Source organism: Harpia harpyja, chromosome 18 (assembly GCF_026419915.1).
Source record: "Harpia harpyja isolate bHarHar1 chromosome 18, bHarHar1 primary haplotype, whole genome shotgun sequence".
Classification (NCBI taxonomy): domain Eukaryota; kingdom Metazoa; phylum Chordata; class Aves; order Accipitriformes; family Accipitridae; genus Harpia; species Harpia harpyja.
This window is the reverse complement of record NC_068957.1, coordinates 25,076,543-25,101,255: the sequence shown is the minus strand read 5'-3', so window position 1 is coordinate 25,101,255 and position 24,713 is coordinate 25,076,543. Positions and strand designations below refer to the sequence as shown.

At 55.6% G+C, this 24,713-nt stretch overlaps 1 protein-coding gene across 1 annotated transcript in view; it reads left to right on the top strand.

Moving 5' to 3' along the window:
* The window catches only part of NALF2 (NALCN channel auxiliary factor 2), a 32,279-nt gene extending 7,842 nt beyond the window's left edge, over positions 1-24,437 (top strand). Inside the window, exons 2-4 of the mRNA XM_052813635.1 lie at positions 15,670-15,841; positions 16,421-17,111; positions 23,453-24,437. Coding sequence (XP_052669595.1) covers positions 15,670-15,841; positions 16,421-16,836 — 588 coding nt within the window. The 3' untranslated portion in view covers positions 16,837-17,111; positions 23,453-24,437. The remainder of the gene's footprint in view (positions 1-15,669; positions 15,842-16,420; positions 17,112-23,452) is intronic.
* Positions 24,438-24,713: the final 276 nt, after the last annotated feature.

Genomic DNA, 24,713 nt, shown 5'->3' with positions numbered 1-24,713 from the left:
CGAGGACCGCACGCAGCAGCCCCAGCCCTTCTGCACCCCAGGAGGCAGCGGGGTCTCTCCAAAACATCCCACAGCCCCAGGCCTGGCCCCACAGATGCCCCACGGGGCTTTTCCTCTGCTGCCCAGCTCCAGAGCTGCCTGCCAGGGTCGGAGGCAGCAGAGGCAGGAGTGCAGGATATACCTGGCTGCCAGGGGCTATTCCCGCTGTCACCGGGATGCCATTAGGATGCGACTCATGCCTGGCTCCTCGCGGAGGAAGCTCGGCTCCGCTGTCGTTTGAAGGGCAATGACTCAGGGACGGCAAATCTGTGAATGAGACACGGAGGCTGCTTGGGCGAGAAGTAGCCGTCTGTCCACGCTGCCTGCAGCCCCAGCTCCTGTGGGCAGAGCCGGCAGCTGCCTGCCTGGGGAGGCTCGACCAGTTCGGCCTCGCTCCTCTTCCACGCGTGGCTTTTGCTCTTGGCTTCTCCCCGGGGCCTCTCTCCCAGCCACGCTCCCGGGGTGTCAGAGGAAGGAGCGGTGCTGGGTGCACACAGCCAGCGTGGGTTCCCCCAAACTCTGCTGATATGGCTGTTGTGCTAAAAAAGGCAGCGTGAAACAGCATCACCTGGCAAGCTTTTGGCTTTCCAGAGCCCTGCCTGCGTGAGCATCCCGGTGCTCCTGGTCCCGGCTGGAGAAGGAAACGCTGCCTGCCCTGCTCATCCCCTCGGGAGTAAAAGATACACGTGTTTGGCATCTTGGCTGACATCTTATCTCTGCACGGCAGCTTCTGCAGCGCTTCTGGTGAATGGAGGCTGCGGAGGGGTGGGAGGGCGAAGGGGTGGTGCGGCGGCGAGGGCAGCTGGACAAGGGGGACTGGAGCTGGCACCGGTGGCAGGGACGGGGGCTTTCCTGGCGAGGACTGTGCCGGCACCTGTGTTTCCCCAGAACAGGGAGCCCGGTGCCCCTCGTGCCGGCAGGCACCATGCTGCGCTGGTCCCCAGTGCAGTCCGCTGCTGCTTGTTACGGAGGGAGAGGAGACAAGCAGAGATTTTCTCGGAAGTTTCTGAACAGACGTGGTTTGGGAAGGGCGGTAGGGGCTGACCAGTGCGGGGGGAGCAAGAGCTGTATTTTTGTGTTTAATGTAATAAGAGTGCAATGTTCAACCCCCACCAGACCTGGCTCTCTCCCTGGCCTGCCTCTGGTCTCCAGTGCCGTATTCCATGGAGCTGGATGGTGGAGAGTAAGAATGACACCATAACCAAGAAGTAAGCTGTAAAAGGAGATAAGTCCTCACGCTTGAGGATACAAAGCAACTACCGCCAGCCCAAAGTTAGATGGGAGCTCTGCTCTGGGTGGTTTATTCCTCACAACAGGGTCCCCAGCATCGTCCCCAAAGCCCCTGGTTCTGGTGGCTGCTGGGGACCGGTGGGGGCAGGTCCTGGTTTCCCTCATCCCACCCCGGGCCCCGTCCAGCCTCACTCATGGGGGGCCTCCACCTGGTTTCACTAGAATTTCCATTCTAGACCAGGGAAGCATCTCTGAGCTACTGTCTTCCCATGAGATGCTTCAGTTTCCAAGAACTGGCATTTTCAAAAAGTGGGAAAAAGACCCTTAGGCAGAACATTCCCAGGCAGCCACCTTACCAACGCCGCTTCAGCAGCTCGCCCGCTGCACAAACCTGGCTCTGGAAACCAGGGCAGGAGATGCTCACGGAGGCAGGGAGAAGTCCTCACCTCCTCCCCTGCGTGTTCCCCACACCTGGGGGGGTCCCGGCTCTTTGAGCCCTGGCTGGGCAGGAGGTACAGGCAAGCAGGCAGGGTCTGGCAGCCCTGGCTGAGCCCGGGGCAAGCAGGGTCAGGTGTTGGTGATGATTGTTTTCCTGCTCTCCCCCTTGCTGTGTGTGAGCTGTTGCTAACGGATCTGCAGCCCCCAGCATGGGGAGGGGGGATATTTGGGTGTGCGGACGCTGGCTGGGTTTGCAGAGCTCTCCGAGGGTATGTTTGAGATGTCCCCTGCAGTCCTCGCTCCCATCTCCATCCCAAAGGTCTCTGAGGTGTCCGGTGCTCCTCCTGGTCCCAGCCAGTTGCTCGGGCTGCGTGGCGGGGGCAGGCAGGGGTAGGTGACGGGAGAGGTGTTGCTGGGGTGGAGAAGCACCGCGTGTTTTGCTGGCTCCCAGCACTGGCTGCCTAGTGCTGTCGGGGAGGGGGTTTGCTCCTGGATGCGGTCTTCAGATCCTTATTTGATCCCGGGGGTTCTTCAGGGCACGGCTGCTGGCAGAAACACCATCTGTAGAAATGCTGTTTGTGTTTGGCAAAATTTTGTAACCTGTCCAGCGCACCCATCATCCCCCCCTCAGCCCAGCTCTGCTTCCCGCAGGACTGGCGGGGATTGCAAATCTCTGTGTCCAGGGAGTGCATCTGCCTGCCTGTTGAGGAGGGATGCTTGTGCAGGCAGGGCATGTGCAACACCCAAGTCCTGTGATTTTTGCTGCCTGCTGCTTAGTCTCTAGGTGAATTCTAGGTGCATGGTTTGGATCTGTACACCCGTAAGTTATTTCGATCCTTGTAATGGGCCCATGAGGCCATTTCTCTTAAGCGGGCTGCAGTTTCCCTGCCCCATGCCCTAAGCCCAGCCGTGCCCACAAAGCAAACCTGCTAGCTGTCATACCTGGGGTTGGAAGCACTTGGAGCATTGCACCCCAGTACTGAGCTGGTTGGGCACATGGAAAAATATATCTGAGGAGGTGCTTGTGAAAATCAAGCCATTTGACTCCGTGGTGTTTATGAACTTTGCACGGTGTTCCCCTGTTACCTCTGCAGCATGGCTGGTGAAGCAGTGTCCGCAGAAGTCTCTGTGTACATATGCAAGAGCAGCATTTATTTGCTGTGATGCGTTACTTGTTTGTCATCGTTCATTGCTCTCCTGTTAAAATGAGATTGTCGGGGAGCAGCAGTAGCTGCTGGGATGGAGGACTGGCTTGGAGGCAGTGATGAGCCCAGGGCATGGGGCAGGTCTCTGGACACTTCTTGCTCACGGAAATGCAGGGGAAGCACTTCCACTCCGCAGAGGATAATTAACCGTCACACCGTGCTTTGGACGTTCAAGTCTCTGTGTGTTAGTGTTACCAAAGACGCCGACCCCTTTGCTCACCCCCTTGTCTTGCAGCACCCTGCCTGCAACTCGCTGCCTTCCCTCCCACACCCGTTTGCTCGCTGGGTGACGGGGTGCTGGGCATGCAGCCCCAAGGCTCCAGACACCGCCTGTTTTCAAGGGTCTGGCATGCAGCAGCGGCTGGGGGAGCCCCTGGGGCTTGCCCGCATCCCGGAGGACGGAGCAGACGTGCAGCTGCATTTGTGGCAGCTTTACAAAGAGGAGAGGAGAGCCCCAGCCTGTGCTGGGCTTGCTCCAGGGGAGAGCGGCAGGGATGAGCTCCTGCAGGAGCACATTTCTTGAGGCTCGCCTCCTGAGGAGGAGCGATGCCGGCCGGGAGCATCTGCCTGCTGCTCACCATGGAGACCGAGAGTCATCCTGGGTTTTTCCCCACCTCCTTGGGTGCGTTAAGGCCCCACCTGGAAGGGAAGGGGAGATTTCTGCAAGCGGTGTTCAGCCAGGGATAAAAAGACAGAGGTTCCAGCTCTCAGATCTGACACAAGCCATGTCCAGTCCTGTTGTCTCCATCAGTAGAAGCTGCCAGGAATGGTGATAAGCATCTAGGAAATCATCTTTTGCTGCATTTAAGGAACCTCTGCACACAAGTTAAGTGTAACAGACCCTTGTAGCCGCCTGAACAACCCCCGCATCGGCGTGGGAGACTGTGCATCTCCCTCTGACCGCAAAAGGTGCCCGGGAGCCAGGCTGTCGAGGCGGGATGCTCCTGTCTCCCTGCTGTTTGCTGCACGAGGGAGCTGGGATGGGCCAGATCCTGCTGCTGGCTCCCCTCCGTGAGGCACACCAAGCATGGCGTGATGCAGGCCAGGTTCCTCCCGCGGCAGGGTGTGCCTTAGACCCTGTACCGTGTTGTGCTCCCCTTCCTGTGAAATTGGACTTGCGGGAGGCTGTGCACCATTCAAGCACCTGAGTGAGAACAAGGGGCTCCTGGCAACGTGCAGGATCGGGCCCTTCCACGTGCATCGGTTGCGACAGCAGCCCCATCGTGACAGCCCAGCGTAGCCCTTGCTGGGCTGCGCACTCGCACCCTCCTGAAAATGATGCTCCAGCCTAACCGCTTCCTTGGATGGTAGATGCACCCGCTCTGCCGGAGAAACTTCTTCCTTGCCCCCATCAGCTGGTGGGTAATTTATGGCTCGTGGCACTGAAGTGTCTGGCCTTTATTTTTTTATATCCTATCTAATGTAACAGGATGTTCTCATTATCTGTATAAATGTTTAATCTACTTTTGAATCCTGCTAAGCTCCTGGCTGCAGCACTATCTAATGGGACTGAATTCCTCAAGCGATCCTAATAGATTGCAGGGACCTGACTTTCCCTCTGTCCTGACTCGATCATGTTCATCTTCAGCTTCGTAGTGGTCTTTAATTACTTTTTAACTAATTGGGCTGATAGCAAACTAGGCTGCTAACTAACCCACCGGTTACCTGCAGCCTCACCGGGGGGCTAACCGGTGAGTGATGGGCAGGTGTCTTTCCAGAGCCGTGCCGGCTAGTGCGACTACTGCAAAGACATCGCTGTGCTCGTGAGCAGCCCTCCTGCCTGCCTCGCCGAGCACCTTCCGAGGTGCTCTGAAACCCCCAGGAGTTATTTTTAGGATGCTGATTAATGGTCCTCTGGATTCCCTCTTCCTGCGGCCAGGCTCCCGCTGCAGGAGACCAGCACTTGGGATGGGATGCTTCCCCCAGCCATGTCCACATTGTCTCCATTTTTTTGTAGCTGAGCCATGGTTCAGTTATAGTTGCTTAAAGAAGTGCCACTCTGGAGCGAAATGCTCCTCTCCCAGCCTCTGCTTGGCTTTTTCTTGCCGCCTTCTGCTCTTCTTTCTGTTCTTGCCATCTCTTGGCGTTAGTCTTTAGTCCAGCCCCCTCTGCAAGGCAACCAGGCAGGACCGTGTGCTGGGGGGCTGTTAAGGAGCCGTTATTCGGTTGCCCTTGCAGCCAGCATCTGTCGCTGGAGCTGCTCGAGCCTCCCGTGGCTTCGGGCTGGCTGCTCGGGGGAAATTTAATTTCTCATTGTTGTCTCGTTATGACACTTGACAAGTCTGTAGGTGGGTAGCTGGAGTCGCTCATTCTTTATTACTGAGTTATTCGGGTTTTGTTGCTGTCTTGAGCCCCCTCAGCATCCCACGCTCCCAACCCTGCTTTGCCAGGGGCCAGCGCAGAAACACTCCCCACGTGGCTGCACGCCGGCGAAGGGGCTCTCTGCCTCCTCTGCTTCCCACTGGCCTTCCCACAAAAAGGTGTTGTGTCAGGAGCTTCTCTGGGAGGCTGAAGGCTTAGTCCCGGTGCAGGGGTGCAGCCTGGCCGCAAGCACAGAGCGCCGGGCTCCTCTGCCCAGACATGGAAGCTGAACTTGATGCTGGAGCATCCCAGCGGCATCGCTGCCCTGTGGCAGGAGAGGGGGAAGAGCTGGGGCTCCGGGGACCTGCCGAAATGCATCCGTGGCTGCACAGTACCCGGAGTGTTTTTGGGAGGGAGGACTTGGCACATCCCCAGCGAGCGATGGCTGGGTGAGCAAGCTGTCCCCTCTCCCTGCTCCTCTGTGGCCAACCCACAGGAGCTGGATGGGGGTGGGTGCCCTCGTGCCGGGGTGGCCGAGGAGTGTCCAGTCTGGTTTGGCATGTCTGGGCCAGGTGATGCCGGTCTGTTTTGGTGTTTCCCACCCCTTGGCTGGGGCCACGATGCCTGTGCTGGTGTGCCGGAGCCCTCGCGAGCCGGCAGGGTTGGGTCTCCGGGGAGGGGGCTCGGTGCCTGAATGTCCTGGCCTCCCCGCAGCCCTGGGACACCTTCCCCCTTGGGCTCCGGCCATGCGGTGTCACAGGGGAGATGGAGAAGGACAAAGTCCCCCAAGTGCTGAGGAGAAGCTGCTCACTCCCTGGCCACTGGTTGTTTGTCCCAGTCTCCCGGCCGGCTCTCCCGACGTCCGTCCCCTTCCCATGCATACCTTCACGCGCCCGTCCTGGCCTCGCTGGTCTTCTCCTCCCTAAAACCCAGCCAAAACCCTTCTTGAAAGGAGAGCATAAAGCAGGGGTCTGGATTTACTGTTGCCCCTCTCGCTCGGTGGGCTCAGCGTGGGAGTGCTGGTCCTTTCTGCCTTTACTGTGCTCTCGGGCTTGTGTGCATCAGACGTTTCTCAGGACAGAGAGTGTCTACTGCTGGTGTTGTGCAGCCTGTAGCACAATGGGGCCCAGTCCTTCCTTCCAAGGCACTTCCAGAAGGAGCAGGCTCCATGTGCATTTTGTTTGGATTCAATACATTTGTTTTACAGCAGCGCCTGCAGGCAGCCCACCAAGACTGGGGCCACATTGTACTAGACGCTGTCCAAGCACGGGCAGTCACTGCCAGAAGAAAGCACAGGGCAAATAGAGGGGACAGACCCAGGGTGCGGGGAGGGGGGGCTGAACACGCCGCCGACGTCGCGTGTGCTGGAGCGAGAGCTGGGGTCTGTGGGCAGCAGCGAGCAGAGCGCTTACACACCCCGTCATCATCCTCCGTTGGAGGAAGGCTGTGTCTATCCCAAGGTGGAGTTTGATAATTAAACGCAAATATTATTTCATGGGAGTTGTAATGTTTTTGAGCAGTGATACGTATCAAAAGCCTACCGCAGTGGGCTGGGGTCTGCAGGGCTGGGTGGCTGCGGGCGGGTGGCTGGACCCCGCGGGTAAGACCCGTCCAGGTCCCGATGGCCGCGGGGCCACCGTGGGAAACCTGCACTGGGCAAAATGGGAGCTGTGGTGGGAGGGAAAGGGCTCCGGGCAGCGCTGGGCAGGGAGCGGGCAGCACCCTGTGGCCCTGGGGTCCAGCACCTCTGCCCCGGCACCCTGCGTCGCTGTGGCTGCGGTGCCGGCTCCTGCACTGGGTGCTGCGACCCTGCACCGTGGCGAGAATCTGTACAGGGTGTTTTGCTGGAGGGGGCGTGGGGGTGCGGGGAAGCGGGGTACCGTACGTACCAGCTGTGGACAGCGAGGGGGCTTGGCAGTGGTCACTGCCTTTCCGTTCGTCCAGCTGTGACATTAATTAGTAGGATTATTTTTTTTCTTGCTTGCTGTGTAATAGATAGATGCAGCCACACAGACGTGCTGGGATGGCAAGTGCCGTGTCTCCTAAGCGCAGTCCCGGCCGCAGTGCTGCCGAGGGCTGTCCGGTGTCTGAAGCGAGACCGTGAGCACCGCTATTCCAAGGGATGCTTCCCGTTTTGGTACAAACTGCAATTACGGGCTATTCCTCCTGGGTTTGTTCCAAGGTGAGAGTTGCATCTGCTGGGATGAGACGAGGCTTTTCCCTGGCCTCTGCACACAGCAGCCCTCGGTTGCAATGAGCAGGTTAGCAAAGAAATAAACCTGTAAACGTGGTGGTCATCCCCTGATAGCATCCCCTGGGCTGGGTGCTGCCACTGGCCCAGCACACCCATGGGCGTTGAAGGTGTGCGTGTGTTTGGAGAGGCAGGTTGAGATGCTTGTTCTCCTGTCCTTTACCCGCTCCAGGTGTTCCCAAGGTGTGTGTCGAGCTACCTGACATCGTGAACTTCAGCGCAGTAGGATTGTTATTGGGCTTTTGAGTGCATAAGGTGCATGGAGGTCATGCTTTAAAGCTGTTTTCTCTTAGTTTTGAAAGACGAGCGCTTAGGGAGCTGTGTGTCTCGAGTTGTTTTAAGTAGCTTGGAGGGGGGTTTATTTTGGGAGGGCTTTTTTTCTGTTCCCCTATAAAAGAAGGGGCATTCAGATAATCTCTTTAGTCCAAGAACTGGGAATTAAAACTAAAATGCTAAAAACGATCAGCTTCTTCATGAAGTCACTAAGGCGTTGTGAGGGAGTAGCTCTGACTTACATTGCTTCCGCATAATTTGGGAGTGACTTCATCAATGAGGTCAAGAGACATGGGTCTGGTCGCGGGACATGGGTGGGAAGCCGTGGCTGGGGAGCACAGGGGGGGTTCCCCTGCCCAGGACCCTCCCTGAGGATGCGCCTGGTCGGTGCCGGACCCGGCTCAGCCCCCCCCGTGCCCATTCTGCCCCGGCACGGGATGGCTGGGGGAAAACTGATGGGAAAACAAACCCTGGAGATGGGTGGGCTGCAGGGTAGCGGAGAGCCCGGCACGGGCACGTGCCAGCTGGCCCCGGTGGGCAGCCGGCGGGACACCGGTCCAACGGCACAGCGTTTCCAGCGATGTTTGAGGAACGCCGGCTCTGGCAAGCAGCCGGCGTTCGCACCGGTGCCGTTCCCAGCACCCCACAGCCTGCGTGTGGCCGGCCCCGTTCCCACCGAGCGCTCGTCCCCATCCCACGCCGTTCCTGCTGGCAGCCTCTGTCACGATGCCGGGAGCCGCAGACGCTGACATCCCTCCGTGCCCTACAGTGCCGGGGTACAATGGGCAGCGGCGCCCCGGTCTTGCCTCCCCCGGTTGTGAAACGGAGGATCCACGGCTCCAGCGCTGTCATCGCCAGGCGTAAGTCAACTTTATATGTAAAAAAAAAAAAAAAAAAGTAAAAACAATACAAAAAAGAAAAAAATCGCACACAGTTGTTGGGTTTTGAGGTTGGGTTGTGTTTTTCTGCCCTCCACCCCCGCTCCAAAGTAGAGCATGTGAATGTGGCAAGGCAGGGATAACACAGCTCCAGAACTATCAAAGAAGTTACCAAAAAAACAGCTGTTACAGATATGATGTTAGAACAGCCTATAGCAAGGCTAATTTAAAAAAAAAAAAAAAAGCTGTTTAAAAACCTCAACATTGTTAATGTCAGAATTGCAGGCAGCAGTAATTGAATACAATGGTAATTGGACGTTGCAGCTTGTGTTTGTGACTCCTCCTGGCCGGCCGTGGACATTAGCATTCCCTTAATCCTCTGCCATCCAAGGGGGCTCTTCATTCCCCCCCTGCACGTCCTGCTTCCCGCACCGCATCCTGATGTGCCAGAGCTTGGAGAGGTGCCCGAGCGGCTCATTAGCAGTACTCATTTCCCGGTGTCCAAGATTAATGAGGCGCAGCCGCTCCAGATGCTCATCTCAGGCCATGATAAAAATGTGAGTCCCGGGAACCGCTCTGGGAGAGGAGGGGGCAGCTCTCGGCTGAGGAGGGGGGGTCTGGCATGGGTTTCTCCTCTCGGCCCCCCTGGAAGCTGATGGCTGGGAGCACACGGTGTCCTGATGAGCAAGACGTGAGCGAGGTCCCGGCTGGTGCAGGTGAACGGGACGGTTTTGGGAGAAGGGTTTTGGGCAGGTTCCCTGGCACTGCTGGGGGTCGGGTCCGAGGGAGCAGCGAGCCCGGCGGGGGCTTGCGGGATGCTCGTGCACCTTGCCAGCCCCACGCAGCTGCGGCTGGGTCGGGCACTCGTGGCCTCAGCAGCAGCAAAGAGGAGGAGGAGGAGGAGGAAAAGTCGTGATGGCAGAGCCCAGCAGCTTCCAGTGCGAACCCCCAGCCGCCGGCCTGAGCACGCTCCTGGGTCTCCTTCCAGAGCTGACCCCAGCGCTTTCTCAGATTAGTCAGCAGAGCCCAATATTATTGCAATTAAATACAGCCCCGGGCAGCTTTGCCAAGCTATAAACGCGCGCTTGGTTTCTCAAAGCATCCAATTTGCCTGCACCTGGTGTAACCGCTTATTACTGCTGGTCAGGGCTCCGCTCTCCTCGGGCGTCCCCTCGGTGGGAGGATCGGCCGGTAGCACCGTGTTGATTTCTGCTCTGATGGGAAAACAGCGGCTCGTTGGGTTATTTACAGCTGGTGGTCTCAGCGGGCATCCAGACTATCCCAAACACTGCATCCTCTGCAAAGGTGCTGCATCCCATCCCTGCCCCTTGGTTCTCCCAAAATTTAGCTGGAGTGGTTTGACAGTCAATGCCAATGTTTACAAAATACTGGTAGGAACTAGATTGGTGTTGAAATGGCCAAATTAATTTAAAAAAATGAGTACGTTATTTTGTGCAGAAATACTAAGAGCGCAGAAAGGCTCTGGAAAAGCTGTTTGATGGGGGATGGTACCCTGGTACTGACAGGAGGCAGCGGGAGAAGTGCAGGCAGCGAGGAACTCAATTTGGCACAGAAGTGCCTGCGAAAAGGCCATCCCTCTGACTGCTGCTTTCAGATATCGGTGGAAGTGTGAGCAGGCAGGTAGCTTAATTAGATAGCTATTGGAAATCCAGTTCATTTTGTTTCTTTTTAATGTCTTTTATGATGGGGTATTTCGGCACACCTGCAAAATTCAGATGCAGATAGATAGCCTGTCCTCCTCCTCACATATAAATCGGGTGTCTGAAGTTGGCCCCTTTCCTAGGCAGCAAAACTCCTTGTGCTTTCTTGGAGTCATCTAGCCAGTCCTCTGAGCTAAAAATGCAGGAAGAGGGCACCAAAATAGAGTTTTTTGGAGTTCAGGTCACTTACATTTACTTGGCCAGGCTGGAGATCAGCCAAAAGCAAAAACAGAATGGAAGAAACGCTGATTGCAACCGAACTCACTTCCTGAAGAAACCATAAAGGGCAAGGATGGAAAACAGTGAGCTTTCCCCATTGATTTAAGCAGAGAATAAATTTCTTCCTGTCCTAAATTCTCACACGTCCTTTGTAACAGCAAGAGAAAGCAGGTTGTGTGGGGTAAGCTCAGACATACTGAAAGCTGTTGAAAAAACAAAGCCATAAGGCTGCTGCTTGAGCATCCCGGGGAGTTTGCTCCTTGCCTGTAACACTGATTTTTGCAGATGTGTGACGGGAGGATGCTGGTGTCTCCCAGAGATCTGCCCACATCTCAGCCTCATCCCGGTGGAGCAGGGCAGCTGCTGGCCCAGGAGCACCAGCAGGTCTTTGGTGGCTTTATTTTTGAACAGACGTGGGCAGTTTCCATCATGCACAGCTGCAGGAATGCCTGCTGCAACACCCGGAGGACCCACAGCCCGGCGAGGCGAGGGCTGGCTGGGACCGGGGTAGCCGCACGGCTCCGGCGCTTCCCTCTGGGCAAGTGGGTGCCCTGGAAAGGGAAGGGAAAAGGGAAGGCACCCGGGAAGTCCTGGTGCCTGCTTGCAGTTTCTGGGTGAGAGCACCTCTTCTGCCTTCTCCGGTGGCTGAGGTATCACCAGCTCTTTGCAGCCTTTCACTCAGGATTTTCATTAAATTCACGGGAATGTTGTTGTCTGAGACCCCAACCCTCTGCCGAACTTCCCTGATAGGAGTCAACAGAAACATTTTAGGGGGAGAGCGTACAGATCCACGCAGAGTCTGCATGTGCAAGCTGTGTTTCCTCAGGAGAGCGGGATGAGCCCGAGCTCCTTCCTACCAAGCTCTCAGGAGTCTGCTGCAGCCCAAAGCCGGGGCTGGGACAGCGCAGGTGACAGCCACGGTCCTCTGCCACGGGACCCGGTGTAGCATCCCTCCTCTCCGGGCTGCACGTGTCCCCAGGTGGGAGCCGTGAATGCAGCCAGGACCTGGGAAGCAGCGCGGGGGAGAGTCAGAGATGATTAAAGGGCTGGGAGGGAGACTCGCAGGAAATGTGAGAGAGTAAATCAGTCAAGCTTGCCTAAGTTATGACTAAATGGGGAGCGTGATACATCTGCAAATATTAGAAATGTGTAAACAGAGAGGAGGGAGAGGGATGGTTTATGGAATGATTGAAGGGAATGAACTTTTGGATGGAAAAATGTAGGTCAAGTATGAAGGAAAACTTGTAGGCAGTGAGATGAGTGCTTTCAGCAGTAAAACAACCTCCTCCGGAAACAAGGGGAAGTCCCGTTGATGGAGACGTTTAACGCTAAGCTGGATGAGGGCCTGGAAAACAGGGTGAGCGGGAGGAATGGATTCGGTGTGTCCCATGGGGTCCTTCCACCTGCACCCTCCAGCCTGGCAGGTGGGGCCGGGCACACCGGCGGCACCCGTCTGGGTCCGTGCGGGCTGCGCCGGGCTTCGGGGGGGTCCTCCGGGGCTGACAAGGGTGACCTCGTCCTTAGGGAGCAGTTATCCTGCAGCCGTCGCTTGTCAGGGTCCACGTGCAGCACTTCTGTGTCCCCTTGGCACCGGGGAAGCGTGGAGCAGCATCCTCGCACCGCTGCTCGCCCCGGGGAGGGGAGCACCCACCGCCGGCCCCGGGCAGCACCTTGGTTGTGGATCACGTTGCAGATTTGATCCCCTTCCCGTTCCTGACCCGTTTGTGGATGGATGCCGGGGTCTGCTGTTGCGTGTGCTGTCACTTTGGCACTTGCAACAGAATTTTTGTGAGCAAATACGGCACTGTGAGCTGTATATAAATGCTGCACTTCACCTATTTGCTATTTATTGTTCGTTACCGTGGAGGACTGAAGAGTGTGTGCAAGAGAGAGACCGAAGTGGCAGGACACTGTTGGTGCTGCGTGAGTGGCAGACTTGTTGCATAGAAAAAGCCCAAATGATCAATCACAAAAAGGGAGTGGCAAGTTATCTTTTTCTGGTACATATCTTAATTCTTGTCTAAATTTGCAGGCTGTTTGTGGTGTAGTTAATGCATCCAGTTTTTAATCCCGAAAACTTTATGACTTTGGGGAGAATTCATCCCACCCAACTTCAGCCATTTAAAATTCAAGCAGCTAGTCGATGCTAGCTGTCAGAAATTCTCTCCAGTCAACAGGGAAAGAGAGCAGCACCTCCAACCTCCTCGCTGTTGGGTGGTCGGGGTGCTTCGGAGGGTTGCATTGTTCTCAGGCTGCCCTCCCTCTGTTGCCAATAAAGGCAGCCCAAATAACTAACTCAGATAATTAATCATAATTAAAATAATAACTAATTTTTAGAAGATTGAAATTAAGGAAATTCACCCCTTCCTGAATACCTTAAATCTCCAATAGACCTAAAAACTCTTTGGAAAATGTGTTTCATAGCGATTTCCACGGGAGTGCTTGCTGGGGGCAGGTCTGCATGCCTGCCCGCTGCCTGCCCGGCGCGTCGGGGCTGCGGTGGGATGCTTGTGCCCTCTGACAGGGAGAAGGGGAAGGCATCACCTTCAGCCCGGGGAGCCGGTGCCCCTGCCTGCGGGGCGGCTGCCTGCTCTCCTGGGGCTGCTGTCTGCCATCCTCGGTACATCCCTCCCAGAGGCATCCCCACGTTTCGGGCTGTCCCATAGCATGTCTTTGCAGCTGCAAGCTCTTTGAGGCAGGGACCTCTCCGGTTTGCTCCAGATTACGTGCATGTCTGTAGTCGTGCGTAAATAACAGCGTCGCGTCGAGGTGGGGACTCGCCGAGTCCTTGGCCTGAAGTAAGGATGTGTCCCATCTGGCTAAGTCCTGGACAGTCAGTGGATGGTTTGAAGCCCTTCTGGTTCTCCGTCCCATCTATCGTAAGGCATCGGTGTCCGCTGAGATGTCTAACCTTCCTTTACGTCCCGTTGAGGTCCCGTGGATGCTTTCCCAAAGGAGAAAAGCTCATCGCGCTTGCGGGGTGTTGTGTGCCACCCTCCCGAGGGGTCCTTCTGTGTCCTCCTCACTGCCCCACTGTCCCCTCGGGAGCAGAGGCTGGTGGGGAGGACATGCATTGCAGCTGGGGCTGGGGCATCCCTGGAGCATGGGCCGTGCTGGCCTGTCTCCCCTCCTCCTCCTCCTCCTCTGTCCTGGGGGAATCAGCTTGGACAGATGCCGATCCAGACCTCGAAGCTCTCCCTCCCGGTTGTGTCCTCACAGCCTGCTTGCAGAGTCAGTCCCTTCTCTGGAGCCGTTCCACTTTGTCGAAGTAATTAACATCCAACAGGCTAGGGAGAAAAAGCAGGACCGCAGCTGAATTTCCCACATCTCAGCTGAAAGCCCTGACCACAGGGCTATTGACTGCTCTGAAAGGCTTGCTCCATATGTTGTGTCCTGGTCCCGATTAAACTTCTTGTGATGAAAGTTTCACCAAAACTAACATGCTTCCATGAAAATTCTGGTTTTCATGATTTGGCATTTTCCAGGAAAAAAAAAAAAAAGAAACTAAAATAACTAGCCAAGAATTTCCCAACCAGCTTTAATCCTGAGACACTACCATGGTCCAAACAAATGATGATAAGGATCTATGGAAACATGGGGAAACAAAGAAGTGATGTTTTTAAAGCCTCCAGAAAATAAAAATGCAGCTGGAAGGAGGAGCACGGGTTTTTCTCCAAGCACGCCGAGGAGGGAAATTCATTCCCTTTGAATCACGGGGAGTCCTTTCTAGTTGGTTTCAAAGGAAGTTGGATGTGGTCATTAACATGACCTTAACTCTATTGCTAGTGCCTAGATATATTCATAGATGAGCTGGAAGTGCCACGGAGGGTGCTGCTCTTCCCAGCGGTGTCATGGGTTTCTTGCAGCCTGAGGAATGACTGCTCACCACGAGAAATGAGAGATCTCCCTCCCTTTTACAGCGAGCGAAGACAAACAATTTCCACCCGTGCCTGATGCTTTGGGAGATAAGGGGGGGATGCGGGAGATACGGTCTTAACCGAAACCATCTGGGCTGTGCCCAACCAGCTGCGATGGGCACGAATGCCCAGAGGGTGGAAGGGAAGAGCTGGGTTTTGTTGAGGAAGGTCATCTCGGTCAGCTGCAGATGAAAGCTGCTTTCTCTCCCCTGCTCGCGAGTGGCTGTGGCAGTGGCGGAGGACCCGAGGGAAGGGGATCGGGAACTGGGAACCAGGCAGACTGGAGAGGCAGGGGTTGTGGCACAGCCGTGCAGTCGCAGGTGAACCCCCAGGTTGCTTTTGCTTCTGGAAATGTTGGCAAGTACAGCTCTAACCAGCGGAGAAGCGAGCAGAGCGCACGGGGGCATCTGTACCGCTCTTTGGTACATTCGTTCGAGTGTCAAAATATGCCTGTAAAATGAACGTGTTCCCCTGCAAGGTCTGCCCATTTGAGCCAAAAGAAACAGCACAGCGAAAAGTGCCAGATGTCTATGAATGGGGAATCTCCCTCAGAACCAGGTAGACGAGTGGGGAAGGTGAGGAAGGCGTTACTTGGTGGCAGAGAGGGACAAGCCTGAGGCTGCAGCGGCCGCGGGTACCGCATCCCGGCGGTGCCTGCCTGCTTCTGGCCGGCAGCTTTTCCAGCAGGCAGAGACCTTTGAAAATTTCCAGTAAAGGATCAGCCCGCAGTCTGTTTTGCTGTCCCATGTTCAGAGCCAATGGGGACCAAAGTGCTTCAGAGGAGGCATAAATCCCTACCCTGCCCCGGGGGAGCGGCGGGGTGTCTCTGGCAGGAGGAAGATGCTCTGGGACAGGGGATAAGCGGTGCTTGAATTTTTCGCGTGATGGACCGAGCTCTCGGGCCACCCATCTTGGCAGAGTCACGGCGGTCTGTCGCAGTGCCTGTCTGTAGGGGACGTTAGTCCGTGTGGTTAATTCGCTTTCTTTTTTTGGTGGATTTAGTTTGTTAGATGAGTTCCACAGTCCCAACGCTTCAGCGGTTTATTCTAATTGATCGGTGAGTTCAGTAAGCGACCCCGATTTCTCACGTGAGCCGAGAGGAGTTCTCCCTTCCCCTTTTTACCCCGTGTCTCTGCGATGCTTCGGCTACCCCGGCGTTTGGGGAGGTGACATGTTCCTCTCGGTGGCTTCCCCTAGGCTGTCTACAAGGCCTGGCTGTGCTCCGAGTATTTCAACGTGACCCAACAACAGTGCCGACACCGGATCCCATGCAAGCAATACTGCCTGGAGGTGCAGACCAGGTGCCCGTTTGTGTTACCGGACAATGACGAGCTGATCTATGGAGGTTTGCCTGGCTTCATCTGTACGGGTAAGGAGGTCCGGGGAGCGGGGACGGGCTCCCGCACGCCCCGGGGGGCACGAGGGGACAGGGCAGGGGTGGGTGCTGATGAGCCCCGTCGCACTTTTGCAAGCCACGCACCAGATTTTGAAGGCTTTTTGGGGGCGGAGGGGGAGGAGGTACAGCGTGGAAGCACTGCCTGACTGCCGAAACGTGGCCGTCTGGGGGTGAGGTGTGAGCGGTTAACGGAGACACGGCAACAGCCCGACAGCTTAGCGCAGGACACGACAGCCCTACCTCTAATTGAAAGCTAAAGCAAGCATGTAAGGGGCTGAAAGTGACGGGATTGAAGCAGGGCCGGGACGTTTAACTGCTACAAGCGGCGTTCGGGGAGTCCCGAACGCGCCCCGAGGCGGTGGTCTCTGCTTGCCAGTCTGCAGGCTCGCAGCCCCGTTGAGGGCCAGTCCTGGGGGGTCTCTGGGTGTCCCAGTTCTCAGGTTCTGCCCGTCCCGCGGTGCGCGGCTGGCAGGCACTGGGGCTCACTCCCTCCGCAGCCCCGTCCGCAGTCTCCCGCTGACCCCCTCCTCTTCCTCCGCTTCCTTCCCGCAGGGCTGCTGGAGAACCAGCTGCCCGACGAGGAGGCCAAGTGCTGCGAGGTGCAATGGGACTCCTGCGACCACCCCCCAGACAGCAACGGCAACACATCCCCCAAATCCACCGCGTCAGAGTCACTCCATTTCCACCGCCACGACCCCCACCTCCATCACCAGCGGCAGAACCACTACCACCTCTACCACCACCACCACCACCACCAGTACCACCAGCCCCACTCCCCATCCTTGCTGCCAGTCTCCGCAGGGTCTCGCCTCGGCAGCAGCAGGATCAGACTGTGCGTGCTGGTCCTGATGCTTCTCCACACCATGGTGTCCTTCTCGAGCGTGCACGGCGGCGGCGGGGTGGCCGGCGGAGGGCTTAGCCTGGAGGCCCTGCCCGCCCTGGAGGAGAGCGTGGCACGGGACGAGTGACACGGAGGGGAAAGCCGACCTCCAAGAAGAACGCCAGATCTTTTTCCACTAAGGGGGGCACATGCTATTCCTCCAATGGGAGGCACGGGATTGGGGGTGACGCGCGCACACACACCCCCGCACATACCCCCAAGAGCTGCTCGCCGCGGGGCATCCCCGTGATGAAGAGTCTCTAATGCGCACAGGGCTGCGGGACTCGGCTTTGAGAAGGGTTCGGTCAGTAGCAGCCGGGCAGCGTGGCGTGCCCGGCCTCGCCGAGGCGCCGGCGCGGGAAGGTACGGCACGGGGGGGAGTGGAGGGGAGGGGGGTCCCTTGGGAAGGGGTTTCCCCGTGGGACTGCCGCGCATCTCCCGGCCGCCTGCCGCGAGTGCCTTGGGCGCCCGCACCTTACCTGCCAGCGACGTGCCAAGGGTTTGACAGTCGGCCCAGCACCCATTTCTTTTCCTCCTCGGTCTGTAAATCCCAAAGGGCCAGGCGGGCAGGGAGGCAGCCCCTCTTGGCACAGCCTTGCCCCCCCCGCTCCTGTCCCAGGGGACAAACCCACCGACTCAAGGCAGAACCATCCTCGTGGGGTGCAGCGTCCTTGGCGCAGCATTCCCCTTGCTGGTGGGATTTGGGGGACAGGAGTGGGACGCTATTATGCTACACTGTGGTACTACTCGGGGTTCGTCTCGTTATGTCCCTGACCTGCTCCTCCAGCCTTGCCTCTCCTGCTCCTCTGTGCAAGGAGGTGGAGAGGGAGGGGGGGAGGCATGGAGCAGGAGGGACGTCCCCAGCATTCCCACGTCCCACTTTGCCAAGTGTCCCCATGATTTGGTTTAACCTTTTTTGCTTTCTTTCCTGACCGGAGTGGCTGGTCTCCGAGAGGAGTTAGGGAGATGTGACTCCAGCAGTGCACAGGCTAAGCGAGGGAGGGGAATCGCGCGTGGTTCACAATTGGATGCGGGGCATCAGAAGGCATCCTTCCATGCTTCCCAGCTACAAATCATCGACTGGATGGCAGGAGGACTGGGCAAAAAGGGCTGGAGAAATCTGGCTTGTAGGGAGAGTCTCCCACACAAAGAAGAGGCGCTAATAAAGCCCAGCTGGGGAAGAGAGTTTTTATGAATACTTTCTATCCACAGATGCCCCCCAGATAAGAAAATTTCTAGGAGCCCAGCTGGGGCAGCTGGACTCAGCCGGGCAAGGTGCTGGCTGGTGCAGCCTCATTTGGCTCACTTAGTGGTTTTGGTTTGTTTTTTTTTTAACCTGAGCTCAGCCTATCCAGGGATTCAGCCCCAAACAGACATCAGATCCCGCTTTCCTAGGAAACTCCCAAATTCTCCACCCACCCACCGGGAACTGTTCCCAGCATGAATACTGTGAGGTGGTGCACGGGGGACAGCGCTGCGCCGCCGGGCCAGGCACCAGAGACGAGAAAGTTTATTCTGGCTGTGGGCGAGGGGAAGGAGGAGGGTGCGTTTTAGCACTAGTCAGCTGCCAAATGTCCCGGTCGCGATTCGGATGTGAACCTGCTCGTTGCCTACAGAGGACGTGTGACGGTCCCTCTGTTTCTAGGCTGCCTCTTGACGGGGAGCCGCCAGCAGAGCCCAGGGTGGATCGCTGCTGGAGCAGGAGGAATGTCCTGCTGCATCTCAAACCGATCCCAGATCCCTGCGAGGGTCCAAGAAGTCACGGAGTTGAGGACTGTAAGAGCTTTGTGGTTTCTGGTCTGTTGAGGTGAAGCAAAACCAAGCAGAGCCCCATGAGCAAAGCTACTTCCTACCCGGCTGGAAGAAGGAAGTACCGGGCATCTCGTGGGAAGGACGGGTTTCCTGACGTTTCCAGCCCATTTCCAGACCAAAGAGGCTCTGAGAAGCAGCTGAATGTTTGATTTCTGCTTTGACTTGAATCTCAGAGCTTTGGGGTGATGTTTACACATTATCAGTTGCCTGTTACCAAAGTCCCGCAGATACAAAAGCCTGTGAACCCGCTGTCCCTTGGTTATCGGGCTGGGAGAGGTGGTGGTCACGGAAGATGCAGAGAGAGTTTCCCGAGCAGATTTCCTTGCTGTTGCTACCCAGAAAAGGTAGGACGATTCTCGTTTGACTATTCCTCACAGCATCCATCTATTTTCAGTCTAGTTCACACCAATCTGAGAACTTGGGACATGCAACAGTTCAGCAAACAGGGATCCGAGTCCTCCGTTTGCTCTGCTGCTAAGACGGGAGTCGTGTAGCTGCTTTGATGACTAGCAAAAGCATACAGCCAGACCGAGGGAGGGAGCACAGTCCTGCGCCTGCCTCGAGACAGCCGGATCCGGTTCGCTCTTAAGGAAATTAGATTTTTCATGTACTGCCAAGAGTTAAGCTAATTCCAGGCGCCTCTCTCAGAGATAGGCTGCGTCCAATCTTTGAACGACTCATCTAGAGAGAGAAGAATAGCCCAGTGTGGTGCGTCAGCAAGTGGCCCTGAGTCACTGGCCCTATTCATTGTCTGCTGGTGTGACGCTGAGCAGCGCCCGAGCCCGCACGCTCGCAGGCGACGTGGTGTTACCGGCTCGCTCTTCTGCACCCCGTGTGCGTGTGTAAACCCCGTGCAAAGACCGTTCTTGAGGGGTTCGTGCCCTTCTGCTTGCCTGGAAGCTCTTCTGCACCGCCGGCGAGCGGAGCGATGGACCAGCGCGTTGGCGTCAGTCCAGGCTGGGGCGGGCTGTGGTGGCTCCGAGCGCGGAGGTTTTGTGACGGGCGATTGCCACAGAGCTGCGGGAGCGAGGTCAGATTAGCCCAAGTTATCTTCAGGGACTAGGGGAGGCTGGCAGGGTTTTGCTGGAATAACCTGGAAGCTGTGACAAATGTCGTCACCTTCCATAACACCAGCTGATGAGCTTCGTCTCGGGAGGCGGGGAGCCCGCGCTCCGTCCCAAAGAATCTGAAAGCTGAGCCATTTCAAAAATGGGGTCTTTAGCGTGATTACTGAGGAGGTGTCGTTGCGTCAGCCTCGTCAGCCGGGGAGCGAGGAGGCTCTGCAGGGCAGTTAGGCTGTAGCCGGAGGAGATCCGCACGTTTTCCAAGCTGCGGCTTCCCGGGAGGTGTTCACGTGAGGATAACGTGCCGGGTCGGCAGGGATGCTGCCGGGTCCGCGGGCAGGGGGAGCGCGCGGGGTGCGGAGCCGCGCTGGCAGGCGCAGGGCTGGGATTTTACCTAGTGTGACTGGAAGGAAAGTGCTGAGTCTTCACAGACCAAGGCTTTTGGAAGGAGTTCTTTTATTTAGCGAGTCTGGGCTGCTGTCAATAAGTTCTGTGGTTTTAGGGCACCATATGCTGTATTCAACACTTTGCCAATCTCGTTAAATGAATCCAGACTAGGCTGTTCACAGAACAGGACGGAGCAGCTGGAAGCGGTGTATGTTGCAGTCCATCATTATAAGGCCGTCGGATAAAAACCTTCTCTTTGGTCTGATGTTACAACCTTAATAATCCTCCATCCATATTAGCTTTCTCTTTGCTATACAAGAGAAAAGTCCAGAAAGGAGACGTTAACATGTCTCCGTTAATACCACTGACATTATTTTTATTAAAACATGGAGTGAATGTGCCTGGGATAAGGAAAGAAAGGGTTTCTCTGCCCCGTGCGTGCAGGTAGGCTTCAGCCCGAGCCCCTCCTGTGCCCAACACAGCCCTGGGACCGGGAGCCCTTTGCAGAGCCGCGCTCCTGCAGCCTCCTGGGACCTTGGAAAACACCAGGATTTATCCTGCTGGGAATTTCAAACCAAGGTGCTTTCTCCTTTTCAGTTCAATGATCTTATTTTCTTCTCCCCAAAGAAGGCGCCACGCATTGGGATTAATATGTAAACCACAACCTTTCCTTCAGTGGATAAAATTCTCTCTGCTCGGAGAAAAATGCCCATCGGAAAGCAGTGATTCCTCCCTGCCCTCCTTGGCAAGAGGCTTTCTCTGCCCGGGGGAGCCGAGGGGTGATGCTGTCCCGGGGGGGTCTGGATGCAGGAGCGGGTGCAGGCAGAGCAGACGGGGCTGCAGGAGGAAAGGTAGCTGGGTCCTGCCCGGCTGGAGCGTTAGTCCTGGGTTTTGCACTTTAATGTAACTGCCAGTTGTACAAATTAATTAAAAATAACTGAAGAAAAATCCCAAAGAAAGGCCCTGCTTCCTCTGGTGAAGATTAATCATTAGTTGAGCCTTTTTCTTATGAAAATACAGATCCATGGTAGCCCCAGGCAAAAGATTCCCAGGGAGAGCCCTCACCATTCGTGCTCTGAGTTAGGGAAATCGCTTTGAAAGCATCTGACAACTAAAGCAGAACATGTTGAGTAACTTGGCAACACTCAGAAAACATCTTGAAATGGTTTTTGTTCAACACATTTTGCTTTGCTTCAATAGGAGATGTCAGGGCAGTTCATTCACTGCCACTCAGGACTGCAGGCGATGCTGGGAGAGGGTTCCTCTGCCCGCGTTTAAAAAAAGAAAAAAGAAAATCCCTGATATCTGCTGCTCCCAGGGCAGGATCCTCCTCGGCGATGCGACGGAGCTCCCCATTGCCGAGCTCTGTGGGTCCCTTCTGGCCGGCGAGGTCTCCCCACGCCGCGTTTGCCGGGGAGGTGGGTGAGTTACAGCACGGAGCGGGGCCGTTTGCGCTGCCGGTGGGACAGGGTCCCCCCCGTCCTGCAACGAGGGGGCACTGCCTTGTGCTCAGCCTTGGGATTGAAGGCTCTGCCCTCAAAAAGTCATGCAGCGGCTTGTGATAAATTATAACATGATACCTCGCTACCACCCTGGAAAGGAATGCCTATAGACATTGGTAGAGACAAACATAGTTGGATTCTGCGAAAATCCCTATTAAAATCTATGTGATGTGGCAGACAATTTTGTTTACGGACTTTTTGAGCTGCCCTGTGGCTTCCCGTCCGTGGGGGTATAAATGTCTCTTAAATTATACTTGGAAAGTTAGGAAGGGCAGTGGCTAATGTTTAGGCGGGACGTTAATAACGATCTACTTTAGCCCATCAAACAAAAAGTCAGCTCTTGGGCATCCCAGCGGGGTGACGACACCCCGTGATGGCCCCTTCTCACCCCAGGAGGAGCCTCTTTGGAGCTCCTGGATCACGGCAGCTCTGGGGGGGCTGCACAGGTCCAAGCATCCTTTAGGTTTCTTTCAGGAGTGAAGGTTTTCACCAGCTCTTTTGGGGTGTTCTTGGTCCGTATGGCTCTTTGGGTGACTGCTTCCAGTCCTGCGCATCGCTGCAGGGAGGGGGATAGGAATAAGCCTGCTCTGCTTGTCCTCTGAGTGCCAGCCAAGAGTCAGCACCTGACTCCTGAAAAATCCCAGCGGTTTACACCATTCCTGCAGCCCCAGGCTCCATCTCAAACAACGAAGCCAGCACCAACCACGCTCCTCACGGCTGAGCGGAGAAGAGCATCCTCCCCAAACTGGGGCTCCCAAAAACGCGGGCTGGTCCTTGGCGGGAGGGGGTCCCACACGTGGCCTTCCGCAGCGTGGTCCACGCAGGACGTGCAGCTACCTCCTCCCGGGACACGGGCTGGTGGATGCTCGTCCCGCTGGGCGTAGGGGAAGGAGGAGGTTTTCCTCCATCCCGGGTCGTGCAGAGCTGCGCTGAGACCCTGCGAGGGAGGTCACCGGCATCAGCAGTTTCCAAAGGGATCTTCAGTTCTGCCCTTCTGGGATGAAGGGAGCAAAGGAAAGGCTGTGGTCGTACGCGAAGGATAAATCATTTTCAAATAAGGATCGTAAAAAAAATTAAATAATTCCTTTTAAAAGTTGTTGGGGATTTTATCAAAGCTCTCAGCCCTCACTCGCAGGACTGGGTGTTCACGGGCAGATGGGCTGAGTTACTAAACACCATTCCTCCAGCTTCCTTTCATACACTGTGTATCTAGTACTTTTGTTCGAAACAAGGTCAGGAGTGGTTTCCAGTCTCGTTAGCATTTTATGATGATTCTTTTTCAGCCTGGGAAGTCGACGACTTTGCTGCTTGTAAACTGAAACTCAAAAAAAAAATTAGGTTTGGCTTATGAAATTTGGGGTTGGTTTTACCATTTTTAAACGTATTTGGGAACTGTACGTGCTTGAGTTGCGAAACAAAAAGACATTTCAAGCCAGACAGTTATTTTTTTTTATTTTGAAACTTGTCAAAACAAGCCATATTGATAATTATGACCAATTTTTTTCAAATTGAGAAATGTATCAAGAACAGCCCTTTCCCACAAAACCTTTCATTTTCAAAAAATAAAATGAAAAAAATCAATCACACTTTTTCTGCTCGCACAGTTGGAACTGGTGGCAGTGGATTCGGAGAGAATAGCAATTTGTAAGGAATTCCAACCAGCTCTACTTAAAATAGCATCCAGCCAGTTTCTTGGGGGCAGTAGGCTGAGCGGCTCCGTGGTGAAAGCAAACTGGAGAGCTGCCTTTCTTACTGGGATGGTTTCAGTCCTGGATAACACACCTTGAGAACCGCAGGGGCACGTTCCCCATGGGAATTCGCCGCTGAGATGCCTGGGAGGAAGCATCTCTTCTTCCCTAGGTCCTCGGCCGGTGGCGGGTGCCCCCAGCCATCCCTCTAACCAAGCTCTCTTTTCTTTTCCAAACCAAAATGAATCCAGCTTCTTCTAGCCTTCAGTACATTCAGACATCACAGTTGCGGGATGCCTTCGAAACCAGAGATACTCCCGTACGCTCGCGGGAGTTTAAATTTGGAAGAAATTCAATGCGCTGGGCCGGCGGGGATGCCACAAAGCGAGAGAAGCAACCGCCGCGGTTCAACAAGAACCGTTTTAAGGGAGAGCACCGAAGAGAGCCCCAAAGACAGCGTCCTTGCCCTCTTGCCCTTCTCCGTTGGGAGCGCGGGAGATGCCGTTTCTGGCAGCCGAGGCGAGGTCTCTCTCTGCCCCTCTGCTGCCGGCGAGGGCCGGGCTGGGGGGTCCCGGCACGCCGGCGGGCACGAGGGGCGCGGGGGGGGGACCTCGGCAGGGACCGGGATGGCTTTGCCTGTGTGTGTGTGACCAGGCTGCTTGTGACCGAACCCTTCTCAAGTGCTCGTGAAATGTCGGTGGTTACAGAGCTCAGACCTACAACAAAAAAGGTCCTTTTACAGTACGTGGTGGCGGGGTGAAAAAAAAACAACAAAACCAACCATACTGCTGAAGTCAAAATATTCTTTCTAATCCCCCTGCCCGGTTTCTCTTTCTTTCCAGCTTTCTTCCTCTGCCTCCCGGACCCTCCCTCTCTGTTCCCACCCCCCTTCTGTTTCTCTTTCTCCCCTCTGTCATAAGAAAGTGACTGTGTCCTCGAGGGGACAGTTTTCTTATGCCATTTTATACACTGTGCTTCATGTTTAGAACTTTTTTGCACTAGTTCCTATTACATTTATTTTCCAAAATGGTTTGACAGAAAACAAACAAAAAAAACCAACAAAAACACAAAACCATGCTATAATTCAGTTGTATTAAAAATATTATCCTACTACTCTCTGTGTTCAATAGTCTCTGTACCTGTAATGCTTTCAGTTCTGTTGTATTTTGGGGCAGAGGTTTTCTCCGCTCCTTGTTTAACCCAGTAAAGAAATAAAATGTTAAGAATTGATGATAACATCCTCCTCCCTTTCTCTGCGGTTTAATTTGGGCCATGTAGGTCCCGGCGTGCTGCTCGCCGTCCAGGGAGACGCGGTGGGACGGGCTGCCGGCCCCCTGCTCCCCACCAGAACCTGCCCTGCAAACTCGGTCTGTCTGTCCTACGGGTGTTTTTTTCCTGCGAAATCCAATCTCACATGGAGGACAGAAGAGGCAGAATGGAGGGACAATAACCCTGCCTTACTGAATTTGATTTCGTAACCTTTCTTTATATTCTTTTGTTTCTTGCCTTCAC